The sequence below is a fragment of the Crocuta crocuta genome, unplaced genomic scaffold, assembly GCF_008692635.1.
Source record: "Crocuta crocuta isolate KB4526 unplaced genomic scaffold, BGI_CrCroc_1.0 scaffold3, whole genome shotgun sequence".
In the NCBI taxonomy this organism is placed as follows: Eukaryota; Metazoa; Chordata; class Mammalia; order Carnivora; family Hyaenidae; genus Crocuta; species Crocuta crocuta.
In genome coordinates this window covers 5,324,783-5,341,228 of record NW_027529934.1, presented here as the reverse complement: position 1 = coordinate 5,341,228, position 16,446 = coordinate 5,324,783, and the positions used below count along the sequence as shown (strand labels likewise).

General features: G+C 37.4%; 1 protein-coding gene across 1 annotated transcript in view; it reads right to left on the bottom strand.

Annotated features, from left to right (window-relative positions):
* The window catches only part of KCNK2 (potassium two pore domain channel subfamily K member 2), a 131,140-nt gene that overhangs the window by 36,833 nt on the left and 77,861 nt on the right, over nucleotides 1-16,446 (bottom strand). Inside the window, exon 6 of the mRNA XM_077763355.1 lies at nucleotides 3,590-3,729. Coding sequence (XP_077619481.1) covers nucleotides 3,590-3,729 — 140 coding nt within the window. The remainder of the gene's footprint in view (nucleotides 1-3,589; nucleotides 3,730-16,446) is intronic.

The window sequence follows — 16,446 nt, the reverse complement described above, 5'->3', positions numbered from 1 at the left end:
TAGGGAAAATTTCAAGTTATCCAAAATACTTCATATTTTTATTCATCAAAACTGAAATCCAGAAATAATCTTGTTGCTTCTGGACATGTAGGAAGTTTGTAGAGGTTACAGGATCTGGAATGGTTTAGGTACAGAAAGTCAGGAATCCATAGTGAACAGTCACCCAGCATGCACAGTTCATCTATGGTAAGATGACCAGACTGTATTTAGTTGTGTTTAATTTCATTACGCCCTTTAGTGAGTTATTTCAAAACTAAAATGATCTAATAATCCTTCTTCCATAGTTGTAGAAATGTTTGTAGTATTTCCTTTTATAAAAACTTTGGCTCTGATAATCTATAGATAAATTATAAATCGTCTGTCCCATTCCTCTGCTGAATTTGTAACCCAATTTTGTCATTTCTCTACATTGCATTATAAATAAGTTAGAAAACACACATCTGCTCAAACTGACGTCTCCATTTTAATTGGCTCCACTGTCCAGAGCAGCTGTGGCCGCAGCTCCAGGAGGGTTCAAGTTCACTTTCGCTCATGGCCTTAACTCACATGGGCTTTCTGCAGATGCAGTCACCAGAAACCCCAAGTTACTCAAAAGGTTAAGTGACAGCTGAGAGACTTATGGTAAGAAAAAAAAAATACGTTTACTACTTTCCAGTGTTTAATAGCATGAAAACACGGCGATACATCTCATACTGCTGTTTGAGAATCACGAAGATCACTCACAAGAAGGCACGTGAACTTGTTTTTTATGTTAAACAAGCCAGTTCGTGTAGAACTTTAACTTTATTTCAAAGGATGGTGTGAAGGCCCAGACTGTGTCCTCTAAAGATGTAGGTAGAAGCCCTCACTCTCCATGTGACTGTATTTGGAGATGGGGCCTTGCAGGTCAGTAAGGTTCAATGAGGTCATAAGTGTGCACCCCTGATTTGATAGGACATATATCCTTACAGGAGGAGGAAAAGCCACCAGAGCTCTCCCCACGCACATGCACAGATAAAAAGCCATGTAAAGACACAGGGAGAAGGTAGCATTCATAAGCCAAAGAGACCTGACCACAGACCAAGCCTACTGGCACCTTGCCTATGAACGTCCAAGCTCCAGAACTGTGAGAAATGAATGTCTGTCGTTTCAGCCCCTCATCAAGGGTCCTGTGTTATGGCAGGACTCCTGCAGATCGTTCTCTCGTTACTCTGGGGAAGTTTATTCATGCTTCGTACCAGCTAGTCCTATCACAGAAAGCCCTGGTTTTTAGTAATACAGGATTTAAACTCGGATCAAATAGTCTATGTTATAAAATAAAAATGCATTTTCCTACTGTTCTATATGTGCCTTAGTGGCTTTTAAACTTTTTGACTGTGATCCATAATAACCTTAGTATGTGTATATGCATGTGTGTACATAATATACGGTGTTTGTGTAATATGTGTGTATGTGTCTTTCACAAAACTTTTCCTTTCTAACTGAAGAAGATATTTCTGTTCAATTCTCGTTTATTTACAAAATAAATGCTTGTCAGAATCAGACCAACAAATACAGAGAAAAAAACCTGGTGGTTGCCAGAAGGAAGGAGGTGATGGGGATTGGCAAAATGGGTGAAGGGTACTGGGAGGTACAGGCTTCCAGTTATGGAATGAATAAGTCACGGGGATGGAAGGTACAACATAGGGAATATAGTCAAAGATCTCGTAATAGCATTATATGGTGGCAGATGGTAGCCACACTTGTGGAGAAATGTTGAATCACTATGTTGTACACCTGAAACTAATGTAACATTGTGTGTCAACTACATGCAAATCTTAACAATTAATTAAATTAATTAAAAAATACTTGTGTGTGTTTTAAAAATCCATTTAGAATCCAGTTTATGGTTAGATGTTTGAGAAGTTTTCTTTTTAGCTATGTTATCTAAAACATTTCCTAGTTTCAATTTCCTTTTTTCCCTTAGCATCGCAAGATCCTTAAAAGTACACCAAAGTTAAAACAATTACAATATTCTGTTCTTCACGTTCTTTCTTTCTATCTTGCACACATGTGCATGTGAACACACACACACACACACACACACACACACAATGAGTCTAAGATGGAGGTGAATCACCTAGAGTCCTGTTCTAAGCAGAACTTTTCACGTGATTTAAATCAGAATGTCAAGCATATTATCTTGATGATTTGTTTGTAATAAAATATTTGGTTTATGCTGCAACTAAGATATAAATTAATGCATATAAGACTATGTGAAATTTTCATTGAGAAATATGGTACCCATGAAGGGAAGTGCTAAATAACTTACAGTCTTTCTAATTACTACAGACATCTAGAGTACTGATAAGAAATTATATGACTTGATGAGTTTCAATAAAGTGTTTGTTTTTAGAGGGAAACTAATTTTATCATTTCCTATCATATTCTATTTCTCTTGGGTTTATGTTTAAAGAATCATGCTTGCTGTCTCAAAGATTTTGATACTAAGTATCTCCTAGCATATGAACACCAGATAATGAAATGGAGGGATAATTAAAGGAAGACAATGGATATAATAGCTGAAGGTTTTACAGATTTGTTTTTCTCAAAAAAAAAGTGATAAAGTTGTCTAAAATCTACAAACTAAAAATACAGAAATCAATAAAACACTACTCTGTCACTCAAGCTGATAGCACTTTTGGGCCTATAAACATGAAACCAAAATGTAATTTCCAAAGTATAAAATTTCAAGATCAAGGTTTAAATTGTAAGCTTTCCAAAATTTCATGAGTCAAAATATTTAATGTTCATTTCGGCATGCATAGTTGTACAAAATAGGTAAAAGGGTATTTTTTGAATACCTGAAATCTGTACACAGGGAAATTGGGCTTAATGAATACAGCTTTGGGTACATATGTGTGTGTATGTGTGTACTTGCACACATTTATAACAACATAGGAAGGAGAAAATAATTTAATATAGTTAAAAATGCAATATTATATGATACATTCACTTTTTCATGCTATTGACATCTTGACATAAACATTTTCTTTTTTTAAATTTTTTAAATGTTTATTTTATTTTTGAGAGACAGAGTGCGAGTCGGGGAGAGGCATAGAGAGAGAGAGAGAGAGAGGGAAACAGAGAATGGAAGCAGGATCCAGGCTCTGAGCTGTCAGCACAGAGCCCGATATGGGGCTTGAACCCATGAACCATGAGATCATGACCTCAGCCAAAGTCAGATGCTTAACTGACTGAGCCACCCAGGTGCCCCTGGATGTAAACATTTTCTATTGTATTTCTCTTTATGAAATAACATTTACTTTGTGCCTTTAAGGAAAAAAAGACATAAAACAAAAGGGAAAAAGAAACAGTGCAGAAAATATTCTAAATTATACCTTTTTTCATTATAAATTAGCCTCAGCCCCTGATAGCATCTAGTACATAGGGGTATTTAGCAAGTATTTGTTAACTGAATTATACTTTAACATACAGCAAATACACACTGAACGTAACTTAAAATTTTTAAATAACATTTATTTTAAACAATCAATGTCAAAAAAGATGAAACATAATTTGTGCTAAATTAGCTAAATAGTAGTGTTTTTGTACACTTATTAATTCTTACCTCTTCCTTTGTCTTTTTTGATATCACTCGGAGCCAGTCCCCAATCATGCTCAGGACAGCAGCAAAATAAGCAAGCCCTACAAGGATCCAGAACCACACGACAGGCTTATAGAAGTCTAGATATTCAATATCTGATCCACCTGTGTGAGAAAAATAAAGCAGGACCAAATAACTTTATATTCGTGAAAGAAAATAAAATTGATATTTGCTGAAAGTACCAACTGAATTTTGGCTTGCAAAACAGAAATCTTGTCATTGACCAATGTTATTTTCTTCATATGGAATTCTCTCCTATCCTTTTCTATTTGTCAAGAACCAGTCATAAGTTTTTTTTTAAGTTTTTATTTTAATTCCAGTTAGTTAATGTCTAGTATTAATATTCAGTCATGAGGTTCTTCTTAATGAGACTGTTCCTTACATCTCTAGGTCATAATGATTTTTCTTTGTTCTAGGTTTCTTTTTTGTTTATTACAATCAGTCTCAGCTAGTCGAGGGCTTAATTATTCCATGTATACTGGTTTCTCTTTCCATGTCTACTGAACAAGTAGAAGACAGAAATGACACCTTTTGGGGTATGCATTTAACTTAGCATATTTACAATATGTCAATCAATACATACTAACCAATCAATACATGGTTACCAATCAATTCAAAGCCAACCTGGTCAGAAAGTGGCTCTTATTCTAAAATCAGCAATACAGTGGATTGATAACAAATGCCTGAGACAATGACTTGGTGGGTCCAATTGGAACAACTAGTAATTTGCAGATGATATTGCCATTTGTCACTGACTTTTTAGAGGAATTCCCATGCATGTCACAAATGTAAACCCTTAGATGTCAAGACAAAGTTAGCTAAGGAGCTCTTATGTTTTATTCTAATCTTTGTTGCTTCTCCATCCATTTGGCAAAAACTGCACCTATGAGAATCTGAATCCAGTTCAACACATCCCTACCTCAGTACATATAAATGGGGCACTTATTTAATTCCCCAATACTGAAAACAGTTACTTCTCTTCACAAGAGAGAAGAACAAGTCTCTCTCTGGAGAAATTCATGATTTACTCTGGAAAGCCTCACATAGACAATTACCCATAATCCGGTAGATACAGGGATAGCAAAAAACAACAGAGTGTTATGAGAGGACATGGAAGAAATGATTTTTACTTCTGGAAGGGGAAAGGCAAGAAGAGAAAAGGGGAGTCTTCAGTAATGAAGATCAGAACAGAGAAAGTGCAGTGTATAAATACACGCCATATCCAAAGGACTTTTAGTAGCTAACTCGACATATGGATGGAGGCCAGGGAGTAGATGGGTAGAAGAGAGGAATCTAGAAAAAGTGAATTGTCTCAGATTGTAAAAACTTGTTCCTACCACAGTGAGGCGTAGGTAAAGTTTATAGGTGATGAGTCTTACAGTCCTGTTTGACCATATGCCCAGAAAGATCCAGCAGCAGAGAAGGAAGGTTGACAAGGGAAGTCTCATAGTAACTTTTGTTCTGTCTAGCCAAGAGGTTATTGTGCCTGAGTTAAGGCTGGAATGGAAAGAAAAGGTATTAGAGGCAGCATCATTAAGGAAGAGCTGTAGGATGATCAGAGCCCCTGTTTTGGGAGATGAGGACAGTAACTGAACAGGAAACACAGGGGAAGGAACAGTGACTAAAAATAAAATGTAATTCAAATTGGTACATGATAGGTTTGAAGGGCGTGTGGTACCAAGAGGTGGAGGCACACAGTAGGATCCTTACATACAGATCAAACATTTAACAAGGCAGAGCGGGAGATAAGGATTGTGGTATCAATAGCACAGAGATCGGATGCTTAGAGGGGTCACAGATGTACTCAATGCACAGAAATTCAATCCATCCATTCGGAAGAACAGCTAATAAATAGCAAGTATGCATGAAAGTCAAATATAAAATCGAAAAGAAGCATTACTATATATACATATATATGTATATATATATCAGACTTTGCGTTGACATTGTCAAATATCAAAGGGTCAAAGTAAAAAGAGAATATTTTTCTATTGGGCAAGTAACATGAATAGACACCAGTTCAGCTTTCTTTTGGGACACATAATAATTTTAAAAGCACAGTTTCCAAAGTAAATAATATCACGTTCAAAATATTGTAAAAATTTACCTTGTGTAAAATTTTCAAAAATACCATTTCTGGGAAGGATTGTGGCGGCCAAACGCATCTCGTGATGGTTAAGACTTGGCCCACGGGGGGAGCAGCTCTACAAATTCACAGAAGTGACTTAAGAAGTGTGTGTGGAAACTTGTTATATGATAGGCTCACTAGTGAATTCCATTTCTCAAATGTTTCCATTTCAATGAAACCAAAATGACATTTTTTTCCAAGCACTTTCTCTTTCAAAACCAGAAAATCTTCATCCAAATAGCTGTGACTCACTTAACACTTAAGTTCACCAAGATGTTGATTTTAAAAGTTAGTTCATACTCAAGATGACTTTTTATAAGTCTTCTTTCTTATAAACAGGATGTCACAATTTGAAAAGAGTAAATTAGCTTAATCACTGAAAGGTCTATATTTGGGTAAAATGTTCATCCCACAAGTTTTAGTGCATTCTAAGCCTGAGGGTGGGGGTGGGGAATGCTTCCCGTTCTCAACTGCTGCTCTTAGGATAAAATACCGGCAGGCAAATGATCTAAGGAAAGCTAACGTATACAGGAGTGTTGTCCGACAACTCACAAGTCCTATTCACTTCTGAAAGCTAGGATTTATGAATTAATTCCTATACTGTTTCATCCACTTGATCCAAGAATCCAAATTAAAATATCTGTAACGTCAAGATAGCTTGCTTAAAAGGGGCTGATAGTCTTATTTTTAGTCTTATTGTTGATTAGGAGACATCAACAAAATATTTCTTTTGGCTGTTGGAAGCATTAATTTCCATCTACATTCAGGCAACCTGTACGTGGGTCTTTTGCTTATTAAGAACCTAGGGTAATGTCTCTGCCCTGGACTCACAGCCTATGTCCCCCACCCCCTTCTCCACTCTGCTACTCTTATAATTTTTTTCCCCTCCTTTCGCAGACTCTTGAGCTTCTGCCTGCAGGATGCTACAAGGGCTCTCCCCTCCTGGATTCCTCACCCACTTGGCAGGGACAGTCACCTCATTGCTCTTTTCTTTGTTGCCACTGAAAGTACGCACACAAGTCCTTTCCATTTTCAGATCTTCCTGGCTAATCGTTATAGGAGAACAGACAGATGGTAATAAAAATAGTAAAGGGTGGTGGAGGTACCAAGGTTTCAGGGATCTTATAAACTATTCCAAGTAGTTAAAATAAGTCTTTTCCTGACTCTCATGATACGTGATGGTGCCTTTTTTTCTCTGACTTTCTCCTTAGTGCTTAAATAGGAGATCAGCCAAAATTGAATTTAGCAGATTAAAGTACTAAAAATATAGGTCAGGCAAGCTTTATTATTATTATTGTTATTATTAATTTATGGCATTATTGGAAGGAACCCATTTTCACAACAGTGAGTTTCCTAAACATTTTCTTGATTCAATCCCTCCATCCAGCATTAAAAAAGTCATCTCCTACTTGACCCCAAGAATTACTGGTTAAGGGGCAGAATAGCCCATGAGGCTATCGCAGGCACATACAGGTTTTGTTTCTGTTCTTTTTGTTGTTTTGTTTTTTAATAAAGGCCTTGATAGTTCTATATATAGCCTAGTCTATGCTCATTTCAGTTGATTTCCAAAATACTCAAAATCTGATTGAGAGAAGAGTGAAAAGTAAGACTTCCTGATTGCTCACCTAAATGCAATCATTCCATCCTAATGCCCTGGGGGGGCAGGTATTGAGGGAGTTATATTCCCACTCCTCACATGTCCATTGATTTAAAACAGGGCTATTAGTAAGGCCATTCACCATAGATTTAAGCCACATCTCCAGCTGCCTCTCTCAGTAAAGAAGCTGATAATTCAATTGCCATTTCATAGTCTGTTCAGAATTCAGGAGTAAAAGTCAGTTTTTGAACCGGCTCCTAGAAGACCCAACAATAAGCAGCCCCACTTACAGTAAAGAAGCCACAGTCTTAGTAGGTGAAATAACATGTGTCAGGCCACACAGGAAAGGAGGTAGCAGAGCTGGAATTCAAAACCAAGGCTCCCTTGCTCCAAAACACAGGCTGTTTGCCACTGACCAGGTTGTGCATGATCTCAGCTACTGTCCTTCTTATCATTTATCCACCAGCCTTTTGCATATATACTGCATGGTGGATACTTAGTCAGGGCTAGAAACCCTAAGTCAAACAAGGTATGCCTCTTCCCACCCTTCCCCTCAATGGTTTTACCTAGAAAAACCAGGTGGGTCTGAAGAGAAGCGCTATGTTATCAGAAGCTTCCTTACCAGGCTTCTGTCCTCATTCCAACAGTTTCTAGTAGTTGGCCCTATTCTGCTCTAAAGAACTTGAGTATGTGATGCCCTCTCTTATTTCATTGTCTTTCTCTGAGATGCTCCTGAATCACAGGAAATTTATAAAGAAGAAAGCAGAAGGAGGGGGATGGGGAGGAGGGAGAGGGGGAGGAGAAGGAGGAGAATCCTGGATTTAAAGAATCATCTAGTCATTCTGAACTAAAATCATCAACTCCATGACCCCCCTCCTCTGGTTTACAATTATATTTGTATTACAGAATGTAGATACAGACGTAGAACCTTTTGCTACAGAAAATGAGCATCACATCTTGACATGGTCTTTAGGTATTTTAGTTTAGATATGAAATACTTATTTTAATTTTTTGTTTATTTAGCTTTACTTTCATTAAATAAAACTATCCTCCCTTAATATAAAAGGGAGAACTTATTTCCTGCTTTAGTATATATATATATATATATATATATATATCATAGTAAAGAAATTTAACTGAATGAAGATACTTCTTAGTGTTTCAAGAACTAGGAGGCTCTTTTAATAATGTTGTAAACTCTGTTTTCTTTTTTACAAATGGAAGTATGACTTCAGTATTAAACACAGCTTACCTACTAAGCCAAACTTCTCACATGCTAGTAAGTCAGAACAACAAAAGTCAAAAGAAGTTAACTAAATCTCTCTAGCCTTTGAACCTATATTTTGGGATTTTCAATGTCACATTCAAGATGTTGTCCATTTCCTGCTGGGTACTTGATCTAAAATCAGAAAAACAGCCATGAGAAGAGCAGTAGTTTCATGATCAGAAAGAAAGATCAATACATTGTCATTCACTCTTCCTTCACATGGATGGAAACCTATAGTGTCTAAGACATACATAATTGTTATTCCGAGAAATTGCTTTAAGTCTCATTATAGAGCAATCTGGACCCTTTTTCATTACACTTAGTACAATTCACTGCCTGTCTCACTAAGCCATAACTATCAATCACTGAATGTTTTCCTTCTCATGTTTTCCCTGAACATGTTTCCACAGTGTTTCCATAGATCCCATCCTGAATCTGAAAAGTTAAATAACTTATAGGTTTGTCTGTCCCCAGGTCTTAGGACTTCTGACCCATTTGGGTCAAATCCCACTATTCATGTAGACAGCCATCCATTCTTTTGTCAGTTCTCGGAGAGTCACTGGCTGAATCTGGGGGTGACCAGACTGCAGTATTTTCCTATGTTACGAAACAGAACGACTACCAGGAAGACAAGAAAGGTCTCTATTTAATTTTTGCCCCTAATTTTCAAACATTCTGTCCCAAAGAAAAAATACTTGTTCTCTAAATACTTGAATAGTTGAATACTCAAATGAATGATGAATGATGAATATAATACATCTCCTAGCAATCACACACACCCTCCCTTTCTGATAAAAGCAATTTTTCTGAGACATCGCTGGGGTGGTCGTGGTGACCATTATTCATTCAGTAGACTTCACTCCTCATCAGCTACTTTCCTTCTTATCTACTGAATTCCTGGCAGATTTTTACTATTATTGATCAAGTCAATAACAGCGAGTTGAGTAACTGGCCACTGATATAATTGCAAAACATTAGGCAACATCAGGACTGTTCTCTAGAGGGTCTCTGCTAGAACTGTTTTGAACCAAAAACCTGCTATGATTTCTCAACAGAGATTTATATGTTTTCATGATAAATTGCCTTTCCATTCAGCAAGCTCTGAGCACTCCACCAAATGAGTCATGTTTTCAGTTATAAGGAACAGCAATAGTTCGGTTACGATAAACTTCATTTCTGATAATGACTTTGAAAACATAATTCCAAGAAATCTTAATTCTTTTTTTTTTCAACTTTATTTATTTTGAGAGAGAGTCAGTGAGAGAGCATGTGGGAGAGACAAAGAGGACAAGAGAGAAAATCCCACCCAGGCTCCATGGTGTCAGCAAGGAGGCTAACGTGGGACCTGAACCCAAGAACCGGGAGATCATGATCTGAAGTGAAGTCAAGAGTCAGATGCCACCACGTGCCTCAAGAAAAGTTCATTCTTAATATGAGATACACAAAAATGTTCTTTCTAAGTAAAAAAAAAGAAGACAAATGATTATACAACTGTGAAAATTTGTAAAAATTTAGTAAAGGTAAAAGTATCAGAAGAATTTTACCTTGGAAAGTTCTAAATTCTATTTTCTGTATACAGGAGCATAAGTCACTAAGCATAAAGCTTAATTAAGTCAGTAAGCTTTTGTTGAGGAGCTGGACTTAGAATCAAATTGACATGAGACAGATTCAACAGGGGAAATTTAATAGGTGTATGGGCAGGGAATCAATATAGATATGAAATTCCAAAGACAGTAAAGTAACATGAAGATTATATGACCTAAGAAGAGGGGGAGGGGTCTAAGGGCACAAAGGGGAGGAAGGCCACTACCAGGAAGATGAGAAGAGATGTTTGGAAAAACAAAGGTTGTCCTGTTATGCAGGTAAGTTTCTTAGGTAAAGGGGAGTCTTTATTAATGGCTCTTTTCCTGGTACAGGCTCTCTTTTCCAATATATTTAGGCAGTTGAGGGGGAGGCAGAGAGCTTTTCCTGCATCTGGTGAGTTTTGATTACTTTCAACTCAAAATAATGTTGATGCCAAGGTGGCCTATCTCGAGACAGCCAGCTCTTAGCCCTTATGCTTTCAATAACTACCAGTGAGATATGGAAAATTTCATTATTCAATTAATACACTAGATTACACTGATCTATATCTGGATGGCTAAATACATTTATGTTCTGATGGAAAATGTGTTTTCATAAGATCGACCATGAGGATTTCATAGAACATCTATATTTTTGGTTAAAATTCTTGTTTTTTATTGGAATAGTAGGTAATACAAGGACACTGATTTGTGAAACTATAAATTTTCATCTGGCTTTCACTCATTCAAATTATATCTTATGAACAAACCTAGTTTATGAAAAGGGGTGTTTTTTGAGGACTTCTTCAGGCAGCTTCTAAACAAGATGTGGAAATGTGTTTCTTGGCTTGCATGACCCACTCTTACCCTAATAGTATATATAAATGAGATACTAGTTTTGGAAAAGAAGTGTATTTTATTGTTTTTTTTGGGGGGGGGAAGAATTTTAAATTGTGTTTAATTTGGTAATTATATGACTTCTCTCCAAATTTGAAGAATCACCATTTTTTAAAAAATCATAGGCCTGGAAAAGCAGTCATAGAGGCAAGCCTGACTAAATAGAATTCAGTCTGTCACACATTTCCACATCAATGATATTACTGCTTAAGTTTTATTTTATTTTATTTTTTAGAGAGAGAGCGAGCATGCAAGTTGGGGAAAGGGACAGAGCAGGGAAGAGAGAGAGAATCTTAAGTAGGCTCCAAGCTCAGCACAGAGCTCAATGCAGGGCTTGATCCCATGACCCTGGGATCATGACATGAGCTGAAATCAAGAATTGGACACTCAGGGCGCCTGGGTGGCTCAGTTGGTTAAGTGTCCAATCCGACTTCAGCTCAGGTCATGATCTTGCAGTTCGCGGGTTCGAGCCTGTGTCGGGCTCTGTGCTGACAGCTCAGAGCCTGGAGCCTGCTTCATATTCTGTGCGTGTCTCTCTCTCTCTCTCTGCCCCTGCCCTGCTCACAGTCTGTCTGTCTCTCTCTCAAAAATAAATAAACATTAAAAAAACAAAAAGAATCAGATGCTCAACAGACTGAGCTACCCAGGTGCCCCTTCTGCTTATTAGGTTTTAGTGAAGGGATAATTTAGGTCTCAGTCTACAAGGTAAGCCTGATTTAACAACTTATCACCTCCGACTTTTCATCAAATGAAAAATAAGATGGCAAAAGTTAAGAAACAGAATGCAGGAAATTAACAGTTAATTCTCAAACATAATTTTTGCCATTAATTTTAACCTGCCTCTATAATTTGGCTATAAATTATAGGCACTGCTAAAATAACACTTTGCTAAATAATTGACTTTGTCTCTTCTTGCCTTTTAGGAAGGGTTACTCTGCAAGCACTGGTCTTGTTAATGGAGGTCTGTTTATTCATGTGTAAAATAAATGTGGGAGTGACCCTGTGGCCTCCTTGGGTCTGTTTTAGTTCTAGAACATTAAGAGCTAGTGAAAGAACAAAAAAGGCCATCAGGAGGGAGCACACACCAGGCATTAAGGTAACCAGCTAGCCACTAAAACACCTCCCTTGAATAAATATAAATATAAAATTTTCCAGGTTTTGTGGCACCTGGGTGGCTCAGTCAGTTAAGTGTCTGTCTTTGGCTCAGGTCATGATCTCATGATTTGTGGGTTCGGGCCCTGAGTTGGGCTCTGTGCTGAGAGCTCAGAGCCTAGAGCCTGCTTGAGATTCTGTGTCTTCCTTAGTCTCTGCCCCTCTCTGCTCACACCCTGTCTCTCTGTGTCTCTCAAAAATAAAAAAAAACATTAATTTTTAAAGAAAATTTCCAGGTCTCTTCTTGCAGAAAACTTACTAACTACTGAATTTCTCTGTTCAGTCACATACACAATGAGACCTAAACACTGTGTCGATTTGTCTTTACCAGCGATCTGTAAAAGCTTTGGATTTAGTATTGCCAACAGTGAAAAGGTTTTGCATACGCAAATTTACATGCATGTTTATTTATGAATTAGAAATCTATTATGCTCTTATATGCTACATCATGGAGACTATGACATATAAAAAGTAAAAAAGTAAGGAATAGGGCTTAAAAATACATCAAAACAGGAGTTGTTCTGTCTGCTTCCCATGACAGAAATTATATCCGGCTTGGATTTTCTAGCTCATACCCTGGAGATGAGTACTCTGCCTCAGAGTTCTGGTCTAAAACACCACATCTTTACGTGTTGCTCTCAAGATGCTTCTAATGTTTACACCAAGATTACAACCTGCATCCTAAACATTTATATATCGCTCTCCAAAATTACTTATTTTCTCTTAATAATATCAGTTTGAAGAGTATGTTCTTTAATTGGTTCTCAAAGGAGTTCCGGGGCACCTGGGTGGCTCAGTCGGTTAAGCGTCCAACTTAGGCTCAGGTCAGATCTCATGGTTCATGGGTTCGAGCCCTGTATGAGGCTCTGTGCTGACAGCTCAGAGCCTGGAACCTGTTTCCGATTCTGTGTCTCCCTCTCTCTCTGCCCCTCCCCCACTCATGCTCTGTCTCTCTCTGTCTCAAAAATAAACAAACAAAAAAGAGTTCAACACAAGAACCTTAATGATTGAACCTTAATCCTATTCCGAGCAGGGTTTGCAGGTTTGAGGCGGGCATAAGATGGGGAGTGTGCATTGCAGGAGGCATATCTTTAGGTTCTTTTGAGATTTATAGTCTAGTAGAAAGACAAGGAGGTTTAAGTTGGAGCAGTGCCTCATGTTTTCCTTGGCAAAAATACCAACATTAAGTAAGAATACTATCTGTAGTGACTTCAAAAGGGAAGGTTCTACAAAGTCAACAACTGATACTTCCCAGATGGGATACTTACCTTTCCTCAATAGCTAACTTTTACTCCACAGTCACAAGGTACCCAGAAGCAAAGCCTCTTTATGTGTACTCGATTGAATTAAATGAGGCAATTCTTTTCCCAGATCCTCAAGATTTTTGTTTTTCCAAAGAATCTTACAAAAACTACACATTTCCTACCCAGCCTTGGCCACATCTGCCTCATCTACACACTCCTTCCAAAACCACTCCCTGGGCACAAGGACCTGGCTGGCATGTGAAGACTCTTCTTTAGTTGATCCTCCTCAGTATGTGTCACTTGAATCCCATCAAATTCCTTTGCTAATTATTAGCAAGGCCTATTTCTAGTCCTTTTTTATTATTTCCTCTACAAAAACCAAAAATTACAGCAATGGATTTAGAGAGCAGTGCAAAGTAATGAAATCCTCGTAATAACAGAGATGTTTATTAGATTACACTTATGTCACAGATATCATTTTATTACCATGTTCCCCTACAGGGTTAGCCACAACTCTGAATTCAGGCTCCCCACTCCTGTAAATAAGATGCTCTCCATGAACTGCTCTTCTAATAGAGAGTGGCTACGAATAGACCTACGTCATCTAGCCAGTTTCCAAGTGTTGATCTCTTAAGGTTAGTATTAAAAAAAAAAAAAAGGTGGTTTTCTTTTTTCATCTTCTACAAAACCAGAAAGTAAAAATATTTGCTGTTTTTTTCTAAGTCATTTTATACTGTGGTCACAAATACAACATTATTTTAGGATTCTACCCACTTTTTTTTAAATTTATTTATAATCTTTGGTTTTTTAAACCAGACCAGGCCACATACTGGACTGGGAGTCTGTCAATTTCTTAAAATAATACGTGCAGTATATTAGGTTAGTGAAATGTTAGAAGTAGAACGTAAATGTTCTTACCATCCCCACCCAAAAAAGATAAATAGGTGAGAAGATGCATGTGTTAATGTGTTAGTTAACTAGATTAACTAGATGCTTTTATAATATGTACATATATCAAATTACCATGGTATACGCTTTTATTAACATCTTACAATTCTATTTTCTTTTTTAAAGATTTTTTAATGTTTTATTTATTTCTGAGAGAGAGAGAGAGAGAAAGACAGACAGAGTGAGCAGGGGAGGGTCAAGAGAAAGGGAGACACAGAATCTGAAGCAGCCTCCAGGCTCTGAGCTAGCTGTCAGCACAGAGCCCGACGCTGGGCTCCAACCCACAAACCATGAGATCATGACCTGAGGCGAAGTCAGAAGCTTAACCGACTAAGCCACCCAGGTGTCCCTTTATTTTCAATTCTATCTCAATAAAGCTGAAAAATAAAGAAAATGTTGCGTTACCATAAAAAAATTGAAAGTTAAAATAACACATGCAATACAAAGCTTGCATCAGACTCCTCACTAATACCTATATGCCACAGCTGTTATAAGGCTTGATATTTACCAAATGGCGCAAGAGGCCAAGGTTAACATACCATGGGTCTAAATCTTGTTATCATCTCACTGTGTCTTACTTTCTCCTACATCAATGCACTTTCTACTTCTACTTAGGCCAATCATACACCTTCCATGAGAGGTTAGAAAAATGGGTGCTTTAGGGCAGAAGCTGGTCTTCTTATCAGGAGCTACAAATGTTTGTGATGATTGTCTCTACAGTTTGCTAATCAGAAAACTAAAGGATCTCCAGCAGACTGATGCACCCTCACCTCTTTTGGATCCTCCATCCAGTACAGAGATATGTGCACAGTATTTCAGACCAAACGCAAAGCTTCCTTCAGGAAAACATCCCCGCCTTCAAGGATCTATGTTCCCCTAGAAAGGGGGGCTTTGCCAGGTTCAACCATATTGAACAAATCAATAGAAACAGATGGACCATCAGGCTTCTCTGAGATTTTAGAGACCTGTGCAAAACAGTTTCCTTCTGAAAACATTTAAGTAAGAAATCTGGGACGAGAAAGAACAGTAAACAGCCAGAAAGCATAAAACTCTTAAAACTAAATTCGGCTGGTGAGTTTATTCTGGGAAGTTGAAGAGCACATGCCTACTACAGTGTTAAGCATGATTTTCTAATACTTCAAATCGGATTTTCTAAAAAAGCATTCTTTAGATTTTCAGGAGCTAGTCAAAATGATCCATGATAGAACATCACCATGCTTACTTTGACCACCATTATTATAATTTATTTAAAACTGGAATTAGAATAATAATGATAATTGGATACTATACATGGTAAAGAAAGAATTAAAATGATAGGAAGTGAGGACTTAAGAGACAAAACAATAAAACAGACTGCAATTGTAATAACATGTACAAAAGGAAATACCAAAAAATACAAACAAAAAAATGTGGCCACTTTGGTTATGGTGAAAAATGCTGTCCTGAGAATTGAAAATTAAAGGAGGTAAATATCTTGAAGGTTTTAAATAGCTTAGAACATCTTCTGAAGTTTGCAGGTGTTTTTAAAACTAAGACATGAAAAAGCCTATGTAAAAAAAGCAAAAATAAGTTAAACTCGAATTCATGAAACTCTAAAAATAAATAAATAAATACAGGGGTAGATTGGTTTCTAAATTAGGGTGGGAATATAAGATTCTGAACAAACAGAAACATGTATTTCTTTCCTAGAATGACATCTAAATGTTCACCTGCACCCTTCTGCTTACCTCCACTGTCACAGGAGAATGATTTTTGTGTCTGTCACTGTTACGGATTAAATGGTCTTCCAAAATGGTATGCTAAGTCCCCAGAACCTCAGAACACAGGCTTCTAAGAAAAATAAGGTCCTTGAAGATGTAATTAGTTAATTTGAACTCATACTGGAGTAGAGTGGTCTTTCTGTCCAGTATGACCAGTGTTCATATAAGAAGAGGGACAGTTACAGGTTCACAGAGAGAACAAATGCCATGTGACACCGTGAGCAGGGATAGTGATGGAGGTGGGGGGGGGGGGGGGGGGGGGGACA